The 22,293-nt window shown below is 40.6% G+C and overlaps 4 protein-coding genes across 4 annotated transcripts; 2 read left to right on the plus strand and 2 right to left on the minus strand.

Moving 5' to 3' along the window:
* Window positions 1-277: 277 nt before the first annotated feature.
* Window positions 278-8,570, minus strand: GCK72_008333 (uncharacterized protein; the record flags this gene model as incomplete). Its single annotated transcript, XM_003104953.2, has 10 exons — window positions 278-475; window positions 737-1,035; window positions 1,085-1,372; window positions 1,953-2,413; window positions 5,809-5,906; window positions 5,953-6,186; window positions 6,755-6,904; window positions 6,953-7,203; window positions 7,788-8,038; window positions 8,470-8,570. The coding sequence occupies 10 exons, from the start codon at window positions 8,568-8,570 to the stop codon at window positions 278-280; spliced, it is 2,331 nt and encodes a 776-aa protein (XP_003105001.2).
* On the plus strand, window positions 3,750-5,126 carry GCK72_008334 (uncharacterized protein; the record flags this gene model as incomplete). The annotated part of the gene is made up of 3 exons (XM_003104896.2): window positions 3,750-3,910; window positions 3,954-4,239; window positions 4,677-5,126. The coding sequence occupies 3 exons, from the start codon at window positions 3,750-3,752 to the stop codon at window positions 5,124-5,126; spliced, it is 897 nt and encodes a 298-aa protein (XP_003104944.2).
* Window positions 8,571-9,029: 459 nt separating the features above from the next.
* Window positions 9,030-14,148, minus strand: GCK72_008335 (uncharacterized protein; the record flags this gene model as incomplete). The annotated part of the gene is made up of 8 exons (XM_003104844.2): window positions 9,030-9,110; window positions 9,258-9,464; window positions 9,515-9,686; window positions 10,135-10,575; window positions 11,267-11,617; window positions 11,672-11,845; window positions 13,482-13,937; window positions 13,982-14,148. The coding sequence occupies 8 exons, from the start codon at window positions 14,146-14,148 to the stop codon at window positions 9,030-9,032; spliced, it is 2,049 nt and encodes a 682-aa protein (XP_003104892.2).
* A 3,070-nt stretch (window positions 14,149-17,218) lies between these two features.
* Window positions 17,219-21,397, plus strand: GCK72_008336 (uncharacterized protein; the record flags this gene model as incomplete). Its single annotated transcript, XM_053726774.1, has 6 exons — window positions 17,219-17,521; window positions 17,651-17,999; window positions 18,578-19,854; window positions 20,353-20,500; window positions 20,553-20,824; window positions 21,224-21,397. The coding sequence occupies 6 exons, from the start codon at window positions 17,219-17,221 to the stop codon at window positions 21,395-21,397; spliced, it is 2,523 nt and encodes an 840-aa protein (XP_053586351.1).
* Between the last annotated feature and the right edge of the window lie 896 nt (window positions 21,398-22,293).

Raw genomic sequence — 22,293 nt, forward strand, 5'->3', positions numbered from 1 at the left:
TTTGTGTTTGATGCATTTGAAAAGTTTTTCTCGTGATAGTTTGTGTTTTTATGTAATCTCATTATCGAGAGACTGCAATGATAGTTGCCAGATTTGGTCATGTCTTTAAGGTAGGTAGCCCTGAAGGTGTCTTTAGCGTTACCAATTTTTTTTCAGGAAAAGATTCCGTCGTGATAAGAACCTTGACCAGTTGAATCTTGTTGATGTCGCGTAAAATTAAACTGTAACGAATAATGATCAATAAATTTATTTACATTACACATATTCACATAGGAAATCACAACTTAGCCAATACTGGCGATTTCTCCATCATTGCTCCGATTACCTCTTCTACAGTATCCGCTAGCACTACATCCATTTCTTGTCGAATATCTTCATCGATTTTTAGATACTCTTCTTCATTAGACTTTGGAAGCACCACACGACGTAGCCCCTCTCGTTGGGCAGCCAACACTTTTTCCTTGACACCACCGATCTGAAAATTTATGGATTGGTCTCGAAGGAGAAATGTCCGACTGTCGACCAGTTGACGAAAACTATCATCTAGTTTCAGAAAGCCAGTTAGTGTTGGTCACTGTGAATTTTGGTTTGTATAAGTTAGTAAGTTACAGTGACCAACTTTGAGATCACTGCACCTCGTTATATTTGAAGTTTCATAACGCGGTCCGTTTTTGGTACTATTCACGTTTTCAGCTTTTTAACAACACATGACACTATCATTTTATCCCATACTCACCGGCAAAACATGTCCTGTCAACGAAATCTCTCCTGTCACCGCTGCATCACTTCTCAACGGAACCCCAGTCGCCAGACTAACAAGAGCACATGCCAGTCCTGCCCCTGCAGATGGTCCATCTTTATTTATAGAACCTGCAGGGAGGTGTACATGAATATCATTTTCCTCTAAGGTCTTTAATCCAAATCGTTCTGCATTTGCACCCAACCATCCTTTCGCCACGAGGATGCTCTCTTTGAGCACTTTTCCTAGGTGACCAGTGGTCACAATTTTTCCAGTTCCTTTGGATTTTGAGGCTTCTAAAATCAGAATTTATTGGAAACTGCTTCGTGATTCCTGAGAACCTACCAATCGGCATAACCTTCCCTCCATTCGTCGTCACACTCAATCCGAAGCAGACACCAGGTGGCAGCGGCCTCATTTTCTCCACTATCTTCACTCGCTTCATATGTTTTATCTTCAGAATTCTATGAATATCCGCTTTATTAATTTGGATGGGCAGCTCCATGTCTGGAAGCACATCGGCTCCTGGGTCCGAGTTGAGGGCCTCTGCTAGACGGAGTGCCACGTGGCGGCAGATTGCACCGACGTTTCGCTCGAGTTGGCGGACACCCGCTTCCATCGTGTATTCCTCGACTGAAAAACCAGAAAATAAGAGAAAAGGGAAAAGAAGGGATATCCGGGAGAACAGACAGACAGACAGACAGATGGCTCAATAGCAACACTGTTCAAATTCTGAAGAAAGGAAACAACTGTAGGGTGCTATTCCAAATCAGAACCGTTCGGATCAAAACGGGTACGAATCAGAACCGTAGAAATCTAGGTCTAGTGGCTTAAATATAATGTTTAATTATCTTTTAGTCGGTTCTCATTCGAACCAGTTCTAATACAGGCGGTTCTATTTTTGCTGTATAGTTCTGATTCGTAACAAAAACATGTTCTATTTTTTCCTAAAAACGAATGCTGGGTCTCAAAACCATTCTACAAGATCATTAAGCTTCTAAAATTCTTAGTTGGAGAGCACGCAAAAAGAGGAGACACGGTGAAGTCTGGCTTTGAAGACGGATAACTCAAAAATTCACAAAGTTATCAAAAAGTTTGCAACTACAAAAATGAAGCCTAAGCATAGCTCTGCATTTTTGGAGTTGACAATTTTTTGATAACTGTACAGAATTTTAAGTTATGAGCATTATACCCCTCCCCCTCCCTCACTCACTCATCGCCATAATCGCTCTTCGATCCAAATGCACATAATCCGGACTAATACAATGTTTCGACAACTGCCTTGACAACAAATGATTCTCACAAATCTTCAGCTTCTCCTTCAACGAGTACCCACTCATCTCAATAATTTCCAGTCGATCCTTCAACGCAGGCTCCAGTCTCTCTATATCATTCGCCGTCGCAATAAACATTATCTTTGACACATCAAATGGCATATTCAGATAATGGTCATGGAACGTAGAGTTCTGCTCTGGATCCAACAATTCCAACAGGGCAGCCGACGGACTTCCCTGATTCCCGGAATACAACTTGTCGACTTCATCAAGCAGGAATACCGGATTATTGGTTTTGCAGTGTTTCAGAGCCTCAATAATCCTTCCGGGCATTGCTGCCACGTAGGTACGACGGTGTCCACGAATGTCACTTTCATCACGGATTCCGCCGAGGGATACTCTGCAAAATTTATTTATTTTTGTTTCACTTTTCCCGTTTTTCTCTCCCAAAACCCTTCTTTTTCCCCCTTCCCTCTATTTCTCTCCCCCTCTCCCCCTTTCCAAGCGAAAACCGAAAACGCGCCAGCGAGACTACTGACGCACGTTTTGAACACCCGCTATTTTGCTGACCCCGTTTTGGTGACACAAGACAAAAAAGGACTCATTATTGATTCTGTACCTATCATGGCGAAAAGAAATCAGAAGTTTTCTATATTTAAATTAAGAGATGAGTATCAGGCACTGCTGTTGAAATGTTTGGAGCCGATTGATTTGTAAGTTTTTATTGTTTTATTAGAAAATGGTGCGTTTGGAAATGAAACATGAAACTTGTTTCATTGAAAAGCTGAAATATTACTGAATTCGAAAAAATGGAATAAATTCCAGCATGTGAACCAAATCTAAATTAATTTAAGTTTTTTTAAAACTTGACACAACTATTTTGTGAAAAAAGTTTTCTTATTAAATAAATAAACCTTATGTAATAAGGATACAGATCACCAAACTGTCAAAAATTAATTAAAATGGAAATTTTAAGTTTCTGAGTTCTCTAGCCTATTAAAAGTTAAAATTGCTTAACTTTGATAGAGTATTGCAGGATATCTGATTGTCCCATTTTAACAATTTTAATCAAAATATGTAGATTTTAAAATAATCTTCATTTTTGTAGTTGGCCACTTTTTTCTGCGTGCATTCCCTAATGAGCTATAGGGCAATCAAAGTAAACGTAGCCAAATTTTTGAATTTTTGAAGTAAAATGAAGCTTTGACAAGCTGCAACTCTCAAGGGACCTCCCGTACAAAAAAGTAGTCAACTACGAAAATAAAGCTCTAGTTTTGATTTACATACCACATCAAAATTTTTTCAATATGAGACAATGCCTGGTGTCGGGGGACACTTTTAAAACCATAGCATCAAACCGGGTCTAACTCACTTTAAACTGAGCGATTTGAGCTGAAAATAATATCGAAATATAGACCTCGGTAAGTTTTATGCCGGTGACCTGCTCCGGAACACATGATTGAATGTCAATGTGCAGCAAGACGGAGTATTTTTGTTTTTTTATTTTTTATTTTAGCATGACCTGCGGCACATAAACGATTTTTCATCCTCTGGAGTAGGTCACTGACATAGATCTACACTTTGGAAAAGTTTTGAGCTTATAACTTCAACTAACAGCAAGTTATGCATCATTTTTTACTTAAAACAGTAATTTTTGGGCCTAACATTATCCTTCTTTGAATGTTCTGTAATTTTGCAGACTGGAAGTCACCTTCCTCTCCAAGCGTGCCAAACGGATGGTTAAAAACGCTGGCCTGAAAGCGAAATGCCTTACATTCAGTGAAGAATGGATATCACTTGACTTTGACTGGTGCGAGACTCCATTTGTGTTTGGATTTGAAGGAGATATGGATTTGATTGGAGGATATCGGGTTCTCAACGGCCATAATTATTTTTGGTGAGTCTAATTCGTCCCAAACTTCCTAATATATTATTTCCAGGTACAAAGACTACGAAGAAAACTACATCTGCGGATTCACAGATGAGATTCCAAAGTATATGACCATGTTCCATTACTTTTTGGAACTTTTTAGAGTGGAATCTTATGGATGTGAGGCAACAAAACCGTTCAACAAGAGGAGACTCGAACAACTTCCGGATACAGTTCAGACGCTCACAATTTCTGAGATGATGACTGATAAAGATGAGATAGCAGAGGTTATGGAGCATTTCGAGATTGAGGAGGAGTTGGTGGTCATGTCGGATATTGAGCAGTTTCATGAGAAGGTCAGTTGGGTGGCTTAATATTTATCTCCAGGGCTCAAAATGATCTTGACAAATTTCCAATTGAAACATTCAAAATTTTGTACAGATACTAACTGAAAAGTTCTAAATCAGAAAATGTGACTCACGATAGTAAATTTCGGTTTTAATCCCAAAAAATACGTATTCAAACTCAAAAATGAATTTTGAACGTTAAGACCATAACAATGCCGTTCTTGACTTAAAAAACGCAATCTTAAACTTATTAATGAAGTCCGAAACCTGAAAATCCGAACCTAGACCTAAAATTACATTGGGCGACTACAAAAACAGGTTTTTGATCCAAAAATGGTTTCAAACCCATGAAATATTTTTTGCGCTGATATCTCTAGACCCAAACACATGAAAAACAAACTGAAATTATGCAAAATTATTAAAACCCAACCCTTTCCTTATTCCAGATGCTCTCCATTCCCCATATAATTCTGGGAAATGCTCAAAAGCTCAACATCAAGGATGTCGCAAACCTCGATTGCATCAGTATCGAAATTACCTACCACGAATATACCGACGAGCACATAAACTACTTTCTCAAACACTGGAAGTCCACCAAAACCCGTCTGGAAGTGCTAAAACTCAAAAACTACGATTTCGATCTGGACAAAGTGTTGGAAGGGACCGACGCAGCGCTCTTCGACGATCTCAGACGTAATCCGTATTTTGAGCTGAATGGAGAAGATATCGATTGCACCGAGTATATGGACATTGTGAGGGATTGTGATGGGAGAGTGGCTGCTGTCGGGTTGGAGGAACCAAGAGTCGGTGACGATCATGAAGGCGAAGAGGATTGGAAATTTTTGTGGATGTACGTGTTCCCTGATGACGAGGAGAAGGAAAATCATCGTGTCTAATGTCGACGTTATTATGTGTTCTAAACGTTCCATATTGCTATCAGATCTCATAATTTTTCTATTCAAACCTCAACTTGCTTTTAATTAATGACTGGGGTGCCTTTGGCGCGCAAACCATACATATATTGAGACTAATTAAAACGATTAAATCTGACCGTGCTTTCGATGCCTCCTGCATCTGTCACCTGGCGCACCTTTGACGCTTTTATTTACATTCTGAAAGGCTAATGAATTTTCGCTTGGTATGATTTCAGTGTCCAGGGTGTCTTGGGCGCGCAAAATCTTTTTAAATTTTTGATGGAAACCTTGAAACTAACATATCGGACAGGGAAGATCGTGACTCCAAAGAACGTCAGGCGCACCTTTGACGCGTTTCGCAAGACTTGTAAATTTGGAAGCTAACATATCGGGAAAGACCAGAATTTCGAGATATTCAAAACATGACCAAAATTTTGCTGGCGCTCCTTTAGCGCGCACATGCAAAATTAAGGCGCTTCAGAACGGTTTTTTCAGAAAAAATTGTGGCTAGCGCACCTTTGGCGCTCTTATCGCATTTTTAGTTTTGCCGCTGTTACAAGACTAACAGCCGGATGGGTTTTACCTTACGACACCTGGCGTACCTTTGTACTACACCATTAAGACATCCGGACATCCGGACACCCTTACACAAACACAGACTCACCTCTGAAACTTCCTTCCCATACTTTGTGCAATCGCTTTGGCAATACTTGTCTTCCCGATTCCTGGCGGTCCCGTAAAGCACAAAATCATTCCGTTGACCTGCAAAACTCATCTCGTTTTCCAATTTTCAGAAGCCTTTACTCACCGAATTATTCATTTTACAAACAGCCAAATGCTCCAGCACCCGCTGTTTTACATCATCCATCGCCTCATGCGATTCTGCTAGAATAGTGCGTGCTTTTGAGATTTCAATGTCATCAACTGTCGAGGTGTTCCATGGAAGAGCGGCGACAAGTTCTAGCCAGTTGAGAAGGATGTTGTACTCACTTTGTTGCGGATTCATGTTTTTGAGACGATGCAGTTCGGAGAAGACGCGGTCCTGGAATACTGGATGTTCAAAATTTTTTGAAATGTTTATTCAGCTCCGACTAGCTTTTCTGAGCATCGGATTATTGTAGCTTTTGTGGTGGGACCGCAGTGAAAGTACTGTATTTGTATCGTGTTCTTCAAAAAATTTCACATTTTTTAGTTAAAAAATCAGTTGATTATCTTAAAAAATCAAAAAGTTACAGAATTTCAAAACATTTAAAAACCTTCTAAATTTCAACAATTCTTTCAAAATTTCTGAATCTGCATTTTATGACCTTTCTAATAAGTATAAGCAAGACTAGATTTGGAAAAAGGTCCCACCCCGAAAACTACAGTAACCCGGATTTTAAAGGCTCGTGGAGTGAAATTGCTTTAAAAACAATAAGAAGACGGGAAAAATCTTAAAATGGGAGGAATACGGTAAGCGGAAAGCGGAATTCCGCTCAACCCTGATTCCAATCTGTTCAGATTTCTGTTTATCCGGAGGTCCACTTTCATAGCTGCTTAAAGTTCAACAATTATCTGTTTATGACAGAGAAAAAGGCGTCGAAGGTGCGCCAGGAACGAAGATTCCTTACCGATATCTCCTCCGTAAACTCAATCCCATTCAGTTTCTCCTCCAACTGCTCCACCTGATTCTTGGCATTTGGAAATTTTCGTCCCTTGTTCTGTGGCTTTTGGCTTGACGGGACAATTGAATTGGGAAGTTTTAGCTGCAGCGTATTGTTCTAAAATTCAGCAGTGTTCTAGATTTTCCTTACTTCAAAAAACCTCACCTCATTCCTCTCGCCCATCCATTTCACACACAAATCGATCCTCTTCTCTGGATTTTTTGTGCCTAGAAACTCCAAAAGTTGCATGAATCCCAAAATTTTCATTTGCGATACACAGAGGTCCGCCAGTTTTGCGTAGTCATGTTCGTCGATAAGGTTCAGGATTTCATGGGAGATGTTTTTGGAAGATGAGTTCAGAGCAAGAAGTTTGGCTCCAGAGATGAGCGACTCGATGGAAGTGTGGTTGAAATCCGCTGGAAATATGTATGGTATGATGGTGGTTTCAGGACTATAGAACACCTGGCGCATCTTTGAGTCGTAAATTTTGAAACTAACATATCGAACAGATAGCTTCAGGCGCCTTTGATACAAACAGTTTTTAAAGACCCAAATTTCGAGAAAGTACAGGTTTGACCGAATTATTTAAAGCAAAGTTTTGCTGGCGCACATGAATATTTGAAGTTTTAGAACAAAAGACACGGGCCGGTGCGTAACTTGCTTGAAATTTAATATTATGAGCGGAAAATATACCAAAATGTAGATCTCGGCAAGTTCTATGTCCATGACCTACTCAGGGCCGGATAGTTATTTGTTAATGGGCCGCGGGCCGGCCTAAAACACGTTATCCCGGTCCACGACCCATAAACAAAAAGCCATCTGGTCGGTAGTAGTCCACAGATATAGAACTCGCCAAGATCTACATTTTTGTTTATTTTTTAGCTCATCATATTACGTTTCAAGGGAGTTACGCTAAAAACCCCCTGATTTTCTAATTTCTAGTCTTTCCAGCCAAACTATTTCCAGCCATTCCCCTCTCCAACCCAACCCAACCACTCACCTCCTGGAGAATCAACAATTTTCGAAACAACGCATGTCGGAAGCGACAACTTGTCAATATTTGCACGGTGCAATCCGACCACATCCAACGAGTAGTGAACTGTCGAGTTGAACGTCCATCCAAACAACTTTTCCACGTAGGCAATCGTTCCCACTTCGTACACTTTATCAGGTGACACTTTGTAGGCGATCACGACGTAGTTGTTGGCTACAGCGCCGCCGCGTGTCAGGTGTTGTTCGATGGTACGGATGCTGGAAGGATTGAAGTTGAGTGACTTTTTGCACGCTCAAAACAAGATTCGTGTAATGTACCACTGTTTGGTATATCGGTTCCCATGGTAGTTAGATAAAATCGAGAATATTTGAGATTCCGTCATGACTACCGGAACTGTCAATTGTTAATTAATTGATAAGTTATAAAAGAAGTCCTGCCTTTCATTTTTGTAGTTGACAACTTTTTTGTACGGCCGCTCCCTATGAAGATTCAGAGCTTTGACCTAGGGTCTTCAACGAGAGGGGAAGTTTTGTTATACCTGTATTTCGAGCGGTTATATCTTATTAGGGAGGGCTTGTATCAAAAAGTGGCCAACTACAAAAATAGAGGTACCGATATGCAATATAACATGATTTACATCCACGCTCTATCGTAAACCGACAAAAAAACAGTGTTTTAAAAAACTCACTTCAACTTCGACTTAATCGGAATTTTCAGACTTGCTCCAGGTAGCAACACCCCACTAGCCACAAGAATCACAGGTAGTTCCATGGAGTCTTCGATTTTCATTTTCTGAAAAAAAAACTGAATACTCCTTTTTCAAATTCGAATACTATTTATTGATAACCACCTCAAGCATCATACAATAGAAAAGGAAAAAAAGATGATGAAAACAAAGACGCAGGTATAATCAGTTGATAGAAGAAGAAAGGAGAATAAGGCAGTGTTGTCTTATCACTAACCATGTAGACTACACTGTAGCCACCAAACATGTGGGAGTACTAGATTTTGTTCCCCTGGTATAATGTCAGATTACCTGATTACGGACTTAAAACTTTTTGTTGATTTCTTTACTTAAATCGGATGAATTTCTGTTTTGAAAAGCGGAGCCTAAAATTCAAGTAAGACAATACAAAAAGTACAGATAGAAAACATTTATAAATCACAAAAATGATTTAGACAAGAGATCATTCGGAAAATTGGAAAATTCTAAATATAAATTATGCATAAATGAAAAAAGGAAGAATATTAATGAACAGGTTTCGCACACTTTTTCAGCCCATCCGTCATTTTTCCAATTGTCACCAAGATCGTCGATTTGCTGACCATCTGAAAATGGATAATTAGTTTTGTATTCTCGCTGTATGTTTGTACAGATGTCCAGTAGATAGAACGTTATTGACCGTATTAAACAATAAATAAATTATATTTTTAAGCGCCAGAAAATGTTCCCAGTTTCGAAATGTCTTGACTCACATCTTCCTCCTTCGTATCCTCCAATAGTTCCCCAACAACCGGTACAATCTCTCCAGTAAGACCTTCTCCGAAATGTTTGGCCATTTGATTAAACTCTGCCAGTAAGTTTTTCAAACTAATCACATTCTCCATTGTATTATTCTTTTCATGACAGATTTCATTGAGATACACTTCAAGGTATGACTTGATGGTAGACGGTTTGATATTCTGAAAAGTACGAAAGATGTATTGTCTATAACTCAAAAATAGAAACTTGCCATTCCAACATTCTCATTTTCCGCCAGAAGATACTCTTTTTTGAGGTTCGGATCGAAGCTGCACAGAGTTTCACCAAAGAATAGGTAGATTTCTCGGAGGAATTTCGCGTAGTGGTTGAATGAAACGGTGGCAGGAGGGATAGAAGGAGGCAGAGAAGAGGAGGAAGAGATTCTGAAATTTTTAATAAAAAATATAGCATTTTAGCATAAAAGAAGAGGGGGGGGGGGTTTGTCTTGAATCTGATTCAGTCCGTTTTATAACTTTAAATTTTCATGAAAACTTTAGGCTCCGCCTTCAAACCTGCTTACTTGTAAACCCGACCGGCGCCTAACTCGCTTGAAACGCAATGTTATGAGAGGAAAAGTATTCCAAAATGTAAATCTCGGCGAGTTCTATATCCATGACCTACGGGCCGGGTCCTTTTCTCCTTTTTCTGGGCTTTTGGCTTTTGGCGAACATAGAACTCGCCGAGATCTCTATTTTGGTATATTTTTCAGCTCATAATTTTTGCGTTTCAAGGGAGTTAAACCGGTTTGCAAATACTAAAAACTGGTCGTTGTACTCATATCGAAAAAAAAGTGAACGCGGGGTCTTAATATTCAAAAGAAAAAAAACTAACCCTGACTGAACACTTTCCGCTGGAGTCCCTGCAGCATCTCTCAAACAGCTCTCATTCACCCATTTGTTTCTTTTGGCTTCTTGTCCTCCTCCTCCCAACACATCCGTGCTATCCCGTTTCCTGGTTACAAATCCCGGCTCCACCTGCATCACAGGTGGCTTGCTCTCAATCGGCGTCTCCCCGCCAATACTCGTAATCCCAGATGATGATGGGCCCATAAAATTAGTAGAGTATCCAGAATGGTTCCCTTGTACAATAGGCGGCGGAACGTCTTGCTGATACCAAGGGAATTGCTCAAGTGGTCTACCGTACTCGTCACAAAATGGCTCATTTGCTCGTTGATCCCATAGAGATACTGGTGCGGGTACTGTTGCTGGCGGGGATACGCTCTCGTCTTTTGGGGAGACCAGAGTATTCTGCTGTTGGCTGGTGACATTGTAACTGGAAATGCGAATTTTTTGAAAAGTCATAGTAACGTCATAGTTTAGAAGAGCAGCATTTAACGGAACATTTTGGCCAGCGGGGATGACCAGGTTGAGAAAGTCATAGTTGTCAACCGCGTATCTTGCTTCAAACGGCGTTTTATGAGCTGAGAATTATACCAAAATGTAGATCTCAGCGAGGTCTATATCTGTGACCTACTATGGGCCGGATGTTTTTGGTAATGGGCCGCGGACAGTGATAAAATGCCATAAAGCGCAAAAATGGTCGAAAAAACCATTCTAGCCCGGCACGCGGTACATCAACGGTTAGCCATCCGGCATCAGTGCAAAAATTTGAAAATTTGAAACTTTTGTTGAATTTTTTTGCAAAAAAAGTCGAATTTTCGACGTTTTCAAATTTCGATTAAAAGTCGAACTTGCATTCATTGGATTTTTTCTATTTTTAATGAAAATTTCAAAACATGTCAACAAATTTGGTCAACAATTTGTGCACATTTTTTGAATTTGAGCCTGGCCGGCAAATTTTTCATCGGCCCGGCCCGGGTCGGCCCGTCAAGATTTCGCATAGGAATCGCCGAGATCTGCATTTTCGTATTTTCAGCTTTTAAAACTAAGTTTAAAACGAGTTACGGCCCGGTTTGCAAGTATTCAAATGTTCTCCAGGACTAACTTCCCCAATAATAACTCACCCCTGCTGCAAGAACTCTGTATCCTCATCACCCTCCTCAATAACGTCATAATCTTCTGCTTCCTCCTCTTCTACTTCAGACACTCCCAATCCATTCGTCCCATTCTTCGATTTCCTCCTCTTCGGTCCCGCACTTTTATACCTTCTATGCTCCCCATCAAACGCCATTCCACTGATCCGCGACTTATAACTGAGTATCCGCCACTCCGTATCAAATCGCACCTCTCCACTTTTCTCCATTTCATCTCGGAAATCTTGCCAGACGACTGGAGTGCTTGTCACATAAAATACTTTTGCCTGGGTCTCAAATGAGTGGTCAGAATTGAACAGGTTTTGGATCACTTTATCAAATCTGGAAATTTAATTTTTTAATTAATTAGATGACGCTTTTGAATTAGATAATTACCGATAACTAAAAAACTTCTCCGATCGATTCAAATTAATTTTTTGGCCAAAGTTTCTGGACAATGTTCTCTTGGCTATGGGTTTCGACGCGGCTTGTGCCATTTCCACACAGTATTGTGTGAAATCATAGAACACTTTGTCAGTGTCAACATTCCGTTCCGGTGCTGGAACCATTCTGAAAATAATTCATGTATAACATGTCAGTGGAAACGAATAGAGAGAGAGTTGGGAGGGAGAAAAGAAAGAGAGAACAAAGAATTCGGAGATGAGAGATTGGAGAAATAGAGATAGAAAGCGAGAGAAGGGGGGCAGTCGTGAATGCTGTCTAATTCGATCCCCGTACGAGGCGTAAGACCGCGAAAACGCGCTCCGTCGCACAACGGTTGCAAAAAAGACTTCCCATGGATATCTTTCAATATAAACCGCGACGCGCATGAAACGCGACTTCGAAATGAATAGTAATCTGCTTATTGCGGACCTTACGCCTGCTGGGGAGAGACCTCAGAATCTTCCAGAGGCTGAGGAGGGAGCTGTGGTGTCTTTGGCGCGTTTTCTTACCAGAAGGTTTGCACCAGACTTGTCAACCGGGCCGAAACGGGCCGACACGGGCCGGCGCGTAACTCGCGTCAAAATGAATATTATGAGCTGAAAAATATACCAAAATGTAGATCTCGACGAGTTCTATGCCCGTGACCTACTACGAGCCGGATGGCTATTCGTTAATGTGCCGCGGGCCGGGCAAAAAGTGCCAAAAAACGCGAAAATAGCCAAAAAAAAACCATTCTAGCCCGGCCCGCGGCATATTAACAAATAAACATCCGGCCCGTAGTAAGTCACACGCATAGAACTCGTTGAGATCTACATTTTGGTATATTTTTCAGCTCATAATATTCATTTTGACGCGAGTTACGAGCCGACCCGTGTCGGCCCGTTTCGGTCCGCTTGGCAAGTATGGTTTGCACCATTTTTTATGACAAAGTATGAAGTTTTGCTCAAAACAGTTTATTTTGAGCATGAGGATTCTATTTTTACTATGAAAATCTGCTGAATCCTGCTAAGGACTAAGTTATAACTCGACAAAGCTCGACAATCTTTGACAGGATGTGAAAGGTACTGATTATCTCATAACACTAATTTTTGAAGTGTATCTAGATTGAGACTAGACCAACATTTCTGTAGTTGACATTTATTGGTATGGGAACTTCTAGAGACTCTCCTACACTTTCAGAACTTTTTAAGAGCATAAGAAACGCTCCTTAAAAATCGATTTACTTATCGCCGATTTATAACAAAAATTTCTAGATTTTCATAGCTGGCTTGAAAAAACATCCGCCGGATTCAATAATAGGCACCCATTTGTTAAGTAAATTTTTTGAAAATTTTGAATATTAAGAGAAAAATGCTCAAATTACTATACGTATTCATATTTTGATTGAATTTTGAATTTTAAGTCGAAAACTAGACTTTTTCCAAAAAAAAAACCGAGTTTCAAAAGATTTCAACTTTTGGTTCAAGATTTGGCCCGGCCCGGTTCGTGACAAGTTTGATTCATATAAAACATCAATACTACAACGCCATGATTCTAAGGAAACGTATGGCAAAATGAATAGACTTCTTTAGGAAAATAAATTGCCCTTGCGCCGTTTCGTTGCCTCGTCAGAAAGGCGCCTTCGCGGCGCATCGATTTCCCATTTCCCCACTGACGCCGCGGCGGCGGCAGCTGCGGCGTTATTATGCGGCAGAGAAAAAGAGGGAGAGTTAGTGCCGGTGAAGACGGACTAAATGTTGCCATGGTTGCTTCCTAAACTTACCCAATAAACTCCGGCTCGTCGTCATCATCATCATCATATTCCTCTTCTTCTTCTTCCTCCTCTTCCTCTTCATCTTCATAGTATTCTTCTTCATCTATTTCTCCATCCATAATTTCAGATACTTGCTGCGGAACCATCGGATACAACGGCACGTCCTGGGGTGTCAGGGCACATGGATTGGCGGAGAGTTTCTTCTCAGCACAATGAGCACAACACGTTTTCTTTCTTCTTCCTGTGTGCTTGAAATTTCTATGATCCCCACAGAATTCCACATTTGTTAATCTCGATTTGTAGCTGAGAATCCGATTTTCGTTATCGTAACGGACATCTCCACCCGCTTCCAGACGATCTTTGAAATTTTGCCAGATTATGGGCATACTAGCGATGAAGAAGACTTTGGCTTGGGTTTCAATGAGATGGTTAGAGGCGAACAGGATTTCCGCCACTTTTTCGAATCTGGAATTGAAATTTTGAAATATATATGGTTAATTATCACTTACTTTTTAGTGAAAAAAGTCTCCGTTCTATTCAGCTTAGTCTGCGCCAAGTAAGTTCTAGACAACGTTCTCTTGGTAATCGGTTTATCAGCAGCTAGAGCAGTTGTCACACAGAATTCTGTGAAATCTTGATAGTGCTTCAGAGCGTCGTGCACCGGTTGTCCCACCATTGTATGGAATATTATTGAGTTAGTAAATGAACGGAAATGGGGGAAAAACTAAGGGAGTGAGGGGGAGCAACGACTCCGTGGATGGAAGGGATTGTGGAGAAATAGAGAAGATGGAGGGAGGGGCGTGGGGGGAGTGAGAAGGCACACCCCGTAAATGTCTGGAGGGGGGAAATGAAGAAGGAGACGTCCAGAAATAGATGAAGAGGAGATGTTGGATTTATGTGTGCATGAGGGAGGGTGTCTATGTTCATAAGAGAGCAAAAAATCGAATATAAAAACTATACGAATGAATTTGAATTTTCACTAGGGAGGATGGATGGAGAGTCTTGAGGGAGAGTGGATCTAATTAAAAAACATGTTTGTAGCAGACCAAATCGGTGTAAACGAGCAGACATTAATCTAAAACAATAATTGTCACATGGCGAGCTCGCGTAGAGTGCGAGAGAGTCCAAAAGTCTAAAGTCTAAAGTCGGAAGTCGATTTTTTTTAATATTTAAAAACTCCAAGAGAAAAATCCTGAAATTCGCGAAAATCAGTAGAAAACTAGTGTTTGGCTGAATAAATGCTTATTTTCTGTCCGTATTGATATATCTTCCTTGTATTTCTGCGATATATTTTTTTTTCTTTAAAATATCTCCAGTTTTCAGTCGAAAAACTTTGCATCAGTTGCACACCACAGGTAGAAGCTTCGAAATACCCGTTATCGGTTGTTCATGACGAAAAATTGAAAAAAAAATTCGTAGTAAATATAGGTGTCAAATGTCATTGTCAATAGAGTCTCAATCATTCCAATTGCCATCCATAAACTAAACATTAGGAGAGCAATTTATCATGATGTCACCTGGCGACACTTGCAGTTTTTCAAGCAACTCTAAGTGTGTGTCACGCTGTCACTAATAGTAAGCTCAATAGTCACATCAAATGTACGGCTTTAATTTTGTAGTTGACAATTTTTTGTACGGACTGGATTGATGGCAATCGAGAGTTCTACAGTAATGGCCAAACTTCGGTCGTTTTCTGTTGAAAATGTCCAACTTTGAGAGTGTGATACGGTATCACTAATTGTCTAAACTTGGTTCCGTTAAAATCCACAACGAGAAATTTCACGGCCGAACGTTTCGCAGACATTTTGTCAAAAAAGCTGAAAACAATTTTTTTTCGTAGAATTTAAGGTACAAAAAAAGACAAAAAACCACAGATTTTTTGTACGGACATTTCCTAGTGAGTTATGGTCATTTTTAGACGAAACTCATAACATGGCACGGAAATTTCGATTTCAGAAAGAAATTACTTCGTCGATATGTAACTTGCTAGAGAAGGCTCGTACAAAAAAGTTGTCAACTACAAAAATGAAGCTGTACTTTTGATCCGTAAGATGCATTAAAAATTTTACTTGTTGGGACAATGAGAAATACTGTGACAGACTGTCAAACTGTCGAATAAATATTTCTACAATCGGTACAGCTAGTACTGAAACTCATTTCAGAATTTTCTCTTTCTTCAAACTAGTTACTCATCAGCTTCAACCTCCCCATTACAAAATACATCCATTTCAAAATGTTCACTTTTTGACCTCACACTTTTTGACCTACTTGTCAATGGGAACCAACCTAAGATCAATGATTCATCAGTTTCTTCCTGATCATCAATTATTTTCCTTTTCTTCTCCCCCTTTATTTTTTTCATTTCTCAGTTTCTCTGTGTCAAAATCCGCTCCCCCCCCCCCCCCTCACCAGACAAACAAGACTCATTTCGAAACGTTTTGTGTTGCTCTTCTTCAATTATTTGCCAAAGAGAAATATGATGCCAAAGTTAGAGGGGGGATGGGTTAAAAGTAACCGAATATAACTAACCGGTATCCAGCAGAGTGATAAGTTCTTACCCACCCGAGGAGACGAAAGCTACTACTATACTCACACACACGAGCGGAGTCGAGAGACGAACGATGTGGTCGCCGAGGTCGAGTCCTATTTTTATATTCTCTGTTCTTTTTTTATTAGTAGTCGATGCGCAGTATCAGAATCAGAATCAGCAGCAACAATACCAGAATCAGAATCAGAATCAAAACTATAACCAAAATCAGCAAGGAGGCCAACAATCCAACTATGTTACTGTAAGCTGCTCGCAGGGAGCTGTGCAAGGAAGGACCGTGAATTTAGGTGAGTTAAGTTAAGAAAATTTTACTGGAAATATGTATGAAAATATTTTTTAAAAATATCAACATTTGAGATTTTTGAAATTTCGAAATTTTTGTCAACGTTGTGAATTTTTTGAAAACTGGAAAAAAAAACTTGAGAATCGAGGAACTTTCTGAAATTGAATTCTTCAGTCTGGCGCGCCTTTGACGCGTTTTTGTAAAACAATTTTTTAAATTGGACATTCTTGTTATACAGATAGACAATATCTTCGAAATAGTCAGTTCAGGCTGGCGCGCCTTTGATGCGTTTTGAATTAAAATAGGAAAATCTAGGAAGAACATTCAAACAGACAGATACCGTAAATACTGTATTATAACGGCACCTGTAATAGAACGACACCTGTATTATAACGGCACCCCATCTATACCCAGAATTCATGAATGTGATCATCCCAGTGTCTTTTTTTGGTTCTGATTAGAAGCAGCGTGATTAGTAACTTCTTGATCAGCCGATAGAACTCCCAAAAAATTTTTTCCGGTAAATTTTAATAAGTTTCTGAAACCACAAAATTTCTCTAGGAGCCGGTTGAAAAATATAACGGCATGCCGTTATAATACAGTATTTACGGTAATTAGCATTACAATAGTCTGGCGCGCCTTTGACGCGTTTTTATCAAAGTATGAAAATCTGGATTTGTGGACATCCGGACACCCGGAAAACGCATAAATAAACAGAAAAAAATCTAACTGGGCCACCTCTGATGCTTTTTTCAAACTCAAAATATGAAAGACAGCCGATTTTATTGATCCGACTTTGCGTTTTTGAGAATTCTGTCATCTGGACAAACTGTTCAACAGACGGACAGACAGTCAACAAGCTGGCGCACCTTGGACGCGTTTTTTAGTTAAAAATTGTCAATTTCTGGGCATTACATGCCGACTGCAACCGTCTGGAGCGCCTTGATAGTGTGTTCCACTTTCCTCCTACCCTCAACTATTTCCATATTTCCAGGAAACGACCCGAATCAACTGTATTCGGGCCAAGCGAACGCGTTCACCGGCATCCCCTATTGCCAACCGCCCGTCGGGAACCTCCGTCTTCAACCACCACAACCTCTGACTCAATTCAACACGACACTCCACGACGCCACATATTTCCGTCCGAAATGCCCACAACTGAATGCGAATGGAGCGACGAACGAGGATTGCCTGTATCTCAATGTTTACACACCGCAGGTAGCTTCATGAATGCGAAAAAAAATAATATTTGTAGGCGCCAGTAGTAGTAAATAGTAAATATAGGTGTCAAATGTCATTGTCAATATAGTATCAATCCTAGACACCAAACACCTAAAAATCTTCCAGGCCGGTAACACGATGGCCAACCTCTCCGTGCTAGTCCTCATCGACGGTTCCAATGGATTCGCCAACGGTGGATGCGATCAAAGCCAGGAAAAGGGGATCATCTCAAACCTAGTCCAACGTCAAATCGTAGTAGTCACCCTGCAGTATCGTATCGGAGCCCTCGGCTTCTTTACCACCTACACCAACGCCGTCCAGTCTAACCTGGGAATGTTGGATCAGGTTCAAGCGATGAGATGGATCAAGACTGAGATCACAAATTTCGGTGGGAATCCGAATTCGATTACGGTAGCTGGACAGGATGATGGAGCGTGCGCCGTGTCTGCACACTGTTTGAGTCCGATGAGTCAGAGTGGGTTTCTTTTTTTGAAAATATTAGATTTTTGAAAATTCAAAGTTTTTTGAAATCTGAAAAACCCAAGAATCTGAAAATCCTGAAATTTTCTGAAATTGCACTCTGCAATTTTTGAAACTAAAAGGTGGTCGGCGCGCCTTTGACGCGTTTTCGAAAAAAATGAAAAAACTTTAGGACATTCCTGTTATACAGATAGACAAAGTCCTCAAAATAGTCAGTTCAGGCTGGCGCTCCTTTAACGCGTTTTGAATTAAAATTTGAAAAACTAGACATATGAACGAACATTCAAAGATACAGATGATTGGCATTACAATAGTCTGGCGTGCCTTTGACGCGTTTTTATTGAAGTATAAAAATCCTTTAGAAGCTAACTTTCTTCCAGTTTTTAATAGTTCTCAAAATACCGGATTTGCGGACATCCGGACACCAGGAAAACATACATACAAACAGATCAAAACCTAACTGGCGCACCTTTGACGTGTTTTTCAGTCAACCATTAAAAAACATAATATCCGGTTCAACATACAAATCGTTGTGTGACTATTAGCCATCCGCACATCAAAAAATTGTTCCAGACCTCTTCAACCAAGCCATCGTCCAATCCGGCTCCGTCTACAGCTGCTACAACCCGACGCCCGCCGTTCCCACCAACCCGACCGTCCAAGTGACCACACCAAGACCAATGTACGACCAACCAAACACGGGTTACGGTAACGCAAACTACGGCTACCAGCCACAGACCACCACACCAACTAGCTCATATAACTCTGCAAATGCTCAGTATGATGATCCAAGTCGACAACTCGCCGAGACCCTGTGCAATATCTCTGCGGATCAGTGGAATAACGGACAGACTCAGAACATTCAAAATTGTATGAAAAACTATACGGTGGATTTCTTTGTTAACCAACAACCCGGGGGACCGAATGCCACGTGGATGATCGTCAGGGACACCTCGTTCCTTCCTGGATCTATTGACAGTCTGACATCTAAGCGTCCAAATATTCCAATTATAATCGGCACAGTGCAGGATGAAGACGCGGATTATGCGTTCAAGTTGATTAACACCGGAAAAGGAAGTGATCCGAATAATTTGGACAACTGGATGTTCGATTTTGCCAGGAAGAACAAGTTGAATCAGACTCAATCGAATCAGGTCCAGAATATCATTGCTAATAACTATCCGGGTCTGCAGATGACGACTCAGGGATCTCAAGCCAACCAAGTGAACAATCAATACCAAGGAACCGGACAGCAGGTTAACAATCAGTACCAGACAAATCCAAATGGCCAGCAGGTCAATAACCAGTACCAGTACGACCAAGGGAATAGTGGACAGCAAACCAATAATCAGTATCAAGGTGTTCAACCAGGAAGTCAGCAGTACTTTGGAGGCGTGGTGGCTGGGCAGCAGACAACAACTTATCAGAATCCAGGCAACTACCAGAACCCTGGTACCTATCCGGCTACCCAGAATCAGAACCAACAATCCACCCAAAACCAATACGGAGGTATCAACCAGAACCAGTACAGTAACCAAAATCAGCAAGCGGGGGGTCCCACTCGACAATACGACCCAACCTACCAGAACCAGTACAGTAACCAGAACCAATACCAGCAAGGATCCACTCAGACCAACAACCAACAACAGTACGGAGGTCAAGGTAGCCAGACATCCAATCAATATCAGAATAATGGAATGTACACCAATGTCACCCAGTACTCGAATGTCAACAATAATTATGGTGTTGGTGGTGGACTGCAGAGGGATCAGCAAACGGTCACGGGACTTCAGATGACAGGGAATGGAAATGGAATCACAGATTTCTCGCAGTTGAGAACAATTTCGCAGGTGAGAGGCAATCAGGTTTTAGAAAGCTGGGGCGTCTTGGGCGCGTTCCTTTAAGACGGGAAAAAACTGACAGCACTGTGCGGAAATAAAACTTTTGAAAAGGAAGTCGGAAGTCGATGAAAGGAATTTCGCACTGGTGTGCAATAAGCCAAATTTGTTATATGAAGTCTAGTCTTTAGTCTATCTCGCGTACAAGCGGTGCTATCAAAGTTTTTGAAATTAGAGAAATCTCAGCGATACATTTTACGCTTTTTTGTAGCTGATAACTTTTTTGGTACGGATCATCCTTAAGGAGTAAAATAGCCAAGAAAAATTAATGTGTGTGCTACATTGGTTTGCTATAACTCCCTAGTGACCGCCCGTACAAAAAAGTAACTACAAAAATAATTGAGTTCGGGACGTTTGTGAACCACAGTGGCAAAATGTCCGGTTGCGAAAATGTTCCAGAGACATAAAGCAGACAATCTGAAACTTTTTAGTGATGTTATTGTCTTTCAGATCGCGTCCGACCAATCCACCTCTCTTACCACCACTCAAATCCAATCCTACATGCAAAACGGCGCCAGACATGTCAGAATCTATCAGTTCACGCATGTCTCAGAAGTTGGAAGGAATACTGTACCGGATACCGGTGCCAACTGGAAACGTAAGCGTCAATCAGCGCATTCTTCATTTACTTATAATAATAATTATTTTAGCGGTGTTCAAGGGACAAGACATGTTCTTCATCACCATGTCCGAGACGATCTGGACCAATTCGAACTATACGCCTCAGGATAGACAAGTGGCGAACCAGATGGGACAACGGTGGTCGGATTTTGTGAAGACTGGACAAGTGGCTAATTGGGATACAACTAATCAGCAGAATTATAATTACTGTAATTTGAATACTCAAGCTACACAGCAGGCACAGTACGCTCCACAGGCGAGAAGGGTGTTCCAGGATCAAGTGAACCCGATTTGTCAGACGGTAGGTGTTAAATGCTGTTTTTCAAGAGAGAGCGCAGAGAAGCCAGACACTCTAGCTTCTCTGTACTTTCTCTCTCTCTCTCCTGATCTCCTTGTCTTAATCTTCTTATATCTCAAAATCCTTGCTAGCTATCAAAAAGTTATCAACTACAAAAATGATCCACATAAAATTTTGCACATTTTTATAGTTGACAACTTTTGGATAGCTCACATAGATAACGAGATAGAGGAGTAGTTCTAGAGGAGCTTCTAGCGACTATATCTCAAGAACGGGTAATGCTATCAAAAAGTTATTAAATACAAAAATGATCAGCGTAAAATTTTGCGCATTTTCATAGTTGACATCTTTTTGATAGCTCGCTGTGCTTTTAAGATATCTTTGACAGTAACTTCTTTTCAGGCCCAAAACACGTACGCCATGTCCAACAACCAGTCGCTACCGTACCCCTCCTCAAGTGGATCCCAAATCTCACGGACACCCGGAACAGCACAAGCCCAATACACGAGTGGTGCCAATGGGGCGTCCAATTTTCATATCACATTCCAAGTGAACAGTTTCCCGTTTAACGGTTAAATTTGAGCCCATTTTCTCTTTCTGATTTTCTTTTTGTCTCAAACCGCCATGTATGATATTGTTGATAATGAATCGATTCCGCATTTCTATCACCGTTTTTTCGCTAGAGACGCTGGCGCACGTTTGGCGCATTTTTCAAAATCTTAATCAACAGACATCAAGAAAGCCTATTGTTATTGCTCCAAAAATTTAATTTTATTGAAAATACGCGTCAAAAGAGCGCCAGGCAACATTTTAGAAAAATAGAACCAATTTTCAATTATCTGGCGCACCTTTACCGCGTTTCAAAAGAAATACACAATTTTTCAGATCAACTCTTAACTAAATAGTCAGTATTATGTATGTTACAAAAATGCGTCAAAGGTGCGCCAGCATGGATTTTTCACTTATTCCGAAATTCACAACTTTTGGCTTAAATTCATCAGGGTTTTGAGAAAATTCTGAATAAATGGAGACATTTTGCCTGTCTGGCGCGCCTTTGACGCGTTTTGAGCAAAAAACCAAGTTGGCCGCACATCATTTTTGAGCTATGCGCTGTTGTGAAAACGCGTCAAATTTTTTAATCTGGTGCGCCTTTCACGCGTTTTCAAACATTTTAATTTATATAATCTAGACGAAGACATATCTAAAACATTGAAAAAATTGAAAAGATCTGGCGCACCTTCGACGCGTTTTCCTAACTTTGAAATTGAAGTTTACGGTAGCTTGATCAATCATCTTAAAACCATTAGTAAAAGTCTGGCGCGCCTTGACCGCGTCTATTCATAAGAAGACATTTCCAATGACCTCCCGGTTCTTATAACTTGTTTGTATGACCGAAAAGTCTGGCGCACCTTTGACGCGCTTCAGTTCAACCAAATTCCTGTCAATGATATCCAATAGACCAATTTCAATTG

The sequence above is a fragment of the Caenorhabditis remanei genome, chromosome III (genome assembly GCF_010183535.1).
Source record: "Caenorhabditis remanei strain PX506 chromosome III, whole genome shotgun sequence".
Taxonomy (NCBI): domain Eukaryota; kingdom Metazoa; phylum Nematoda; class Chromadorea; order Rhabditida; family Rhabditidae; genus Caenorhabditis; species Caenorhabditis remanei.